Source organism: Cololabis saira, chromosome 23 (assembly GCF_033807715.1).
Source record: "Cololabis saira isolate AMF1-May2022 chromosome 23, fColSai1.1, whole genome shotgun sequence".
Lineage (NCBI taxonomy): Eukaryota > Metazoa > Chordata > Actinopteri > Beloniformes > Belonidae > Cololabis > Cololabis saira.
Genome location: NC_084609.1, coordinates 31458850 through 31461349, shown reverse-complemented (window position 1 = coordinate 31461349; position 2500 = coordinate 31458850). Strand labels below are relative to the sequence as shown.

At 40.4% G+C, this 2500-nt stretch overlaps 1 protein-coding gene across 1 annotated transcript in view; it reads left to right on the top strand.

Moving 5' to 3' along the window:
* The window catches only part of tmem178bb (transmembrane protein 178Bb), a 134152-nt gene that overhangs the window by 123327 nt on the left and 8325 nt on the right, over positions 1-2500 (top strand). The window contains exon 4 of the mRNA XM_061714802.1: positions 1602-1739. Coding sequence (XP_061570786.1) covers positions 1602-1739 — 138 coding nt within the window. The remainder of the gene's footprint in view (positions 1-1601; positions 1740-2500) is intronic.

The window sequence follows — 2500 nt, the reverse complement described above, 5'->3', positions numbered from 1 at the left end:
AATAAACTTTGTACTTGTAGAAATATTTTGTGCATGTGCAAAAAATATTTGTACTTGTAGAAATATTTTGTGCCTGTGCAAAACATATTTGTAGTACCAATTTTTTTTTGCACATGCACAAAATATTTCTACAAGTACAAAGTTTATTTACAGATACAAAATATTTATGGCTTTAATTTGAGCCCATACACGGACATATACACACACACACATAGCCACACACACACACACACACACACACACATAGCCACACGGACATATACACACACACACACACACATAGCCACACACACACACACACACACACACACACATAGCCACACGGACATATACACACACACACACACACACACACACACACACACACACACACACATAGCCACACACACATATACACACACACACACACACACACACACACACACACACACACACACACACACACACACACACATAGCCACACACACATATACACACACACACATATAGACATATACACCGGCCCGTTCACCTGCATGCTTGCTCTGTAGTTTTGGGGGTTAGTTAATCGCGGTAGCTTAGCTTAGTTGTGATTGGGTCTCGGGACCTGGGATAGTTGCTGCTCGTGTTTCTGCCGGTTCCGTGCCTGTTTCGTGTCTGTTCTGTTTTTTTTTGTTTTTTTTTTTGCAGATTTCCAGTTCTCGACGTGCCCCTCCATGTGTGTTCTCGCGTCCTGGATTAGCAGTACAATTTCGAGAAAAAAGTCGAAATGTTGAGAAAATAGTTAAAATTTTGAGACTAAAGTTGAAATGTTGAGAAAAAAGGCGAAAATATTGATTTGAAACACATATCAGACATATGCAGTTGCATAACTTCAGAATCGTACCCTTAACGTTCCACTCCAAGGATGTAAGTTGGTTAGTTAGTTACGGCTGTTGCTGCAGAGCTGTCAGTCGCTCTGCTAACTGGATTTGATGGACCAGAGGAGACATTTCCACTTTATTCACCAAATTGGAAATAGGAAAATGGATTTTGTATTCTTTTTCTTTTATCTCCCTTTTTTGGGGGGTCGTTTTCTGGTTATTTTATTGTTGTATTGATCCACTGCTGTTCCTAGGTGGAGACATTGTTAATGTGTATTGTTGATTGTTTTATGTTGTATTGGTGTGGCCATGGTGGCAATGAAGTTTCCCCTTTGGGGATTATTAAAGTTGAATCCTATCCTATCCTATCCTATCCTATCCTATCCTATCCTATCCTATCCTATCCTATCCTATCCTATTGTATTTCAACTTTATTCTTTAAATTTTGACTTTATTCACAAAATTTCAACTTTTTTCTCAAAATTGTATTCCAAAATTATTCTCGTCATTTCAACTTTTTTCTCGATATTGTATTTCAACATTAATCTCGAAATTTCGACTTTTTTCTCGACGTGCACAATAATAAAAAATCTTCCCCTCTCAAATATTTTTTCTCCTGCATGGCCCTGATACTCTTCCGTAGAGCTGGGCTCCTCGTTGGTCCAGATCTGAATTGAAAGCGTGTGTGCGTCTCTGTGCCGGACGCTGTATTGTTTTTCAAAGTACTGAGTTGTTGTGCTGTGTCCGCTCTGTCCTCAGACCTGCGGAGAATGACGGCCGGGTTCATGGGCATGGCCGTGGCCATCATCCTGTTCGGCTGGATCATCGGCCTGCTGGGCTGCTGCTGGGACCGGGGGCTCATGCAGTACGTGGCCGGCCTGCTCTTCCTCATGGGAGGTGAGTGGAGTACATCTAGGGCGGAGCCATTGGGGTTTTGATATTTCAGGGTTCGGCTGAAGGAGCTGGTAGCCAAAGCTACTACTACTACTACTACTACTACTACTACTACTACTGCTACTACTACCACTATTACTACTACTACTACTACTACTACTACCACTATTACTACTACTACTGCTACTAATACTACTACTACTACTGCTACTACTATTGGTACTACTGTTAATACTACTACCACTACTACTACTGCTACTGCTGCTGCTGCTGCTACTACTACTGTTACTATTACTACTACTACTACTGCTGCTCCTACTACTACTAGTGCTGCTACTACTACCACTACTACTGCTAGTAGGCCTACTACAACTTTTTTTTTTGACTAAGCGTTTTTTTAATGTTTTTTTATCCAGCAAGCAGAGTACAGTCGTTGTAAGTTTTTTATGTAATGTATTTATTATTCGTCTGTCCTGTTTATTTCTGTTCTGTGTCGTGCTGCTGTGACAAATTAATTTACCTTCGGGGATGAATAAAGTCTACCTTACCTTACCTTACTGCTACCAATACTACTACTACTACTATTACTACTACTATTACTACTGCCCCTCATAGTAATACTGCTACTACTACTACTACTGCTACTACTACTACTACTACTACTGCTACTACTACTACTACTACTACTACTACTGCTACTACTACTACTACTACTACTACTACTGCTGCTCCTACTATTACTACTATTACTACTGCCTCTCGTA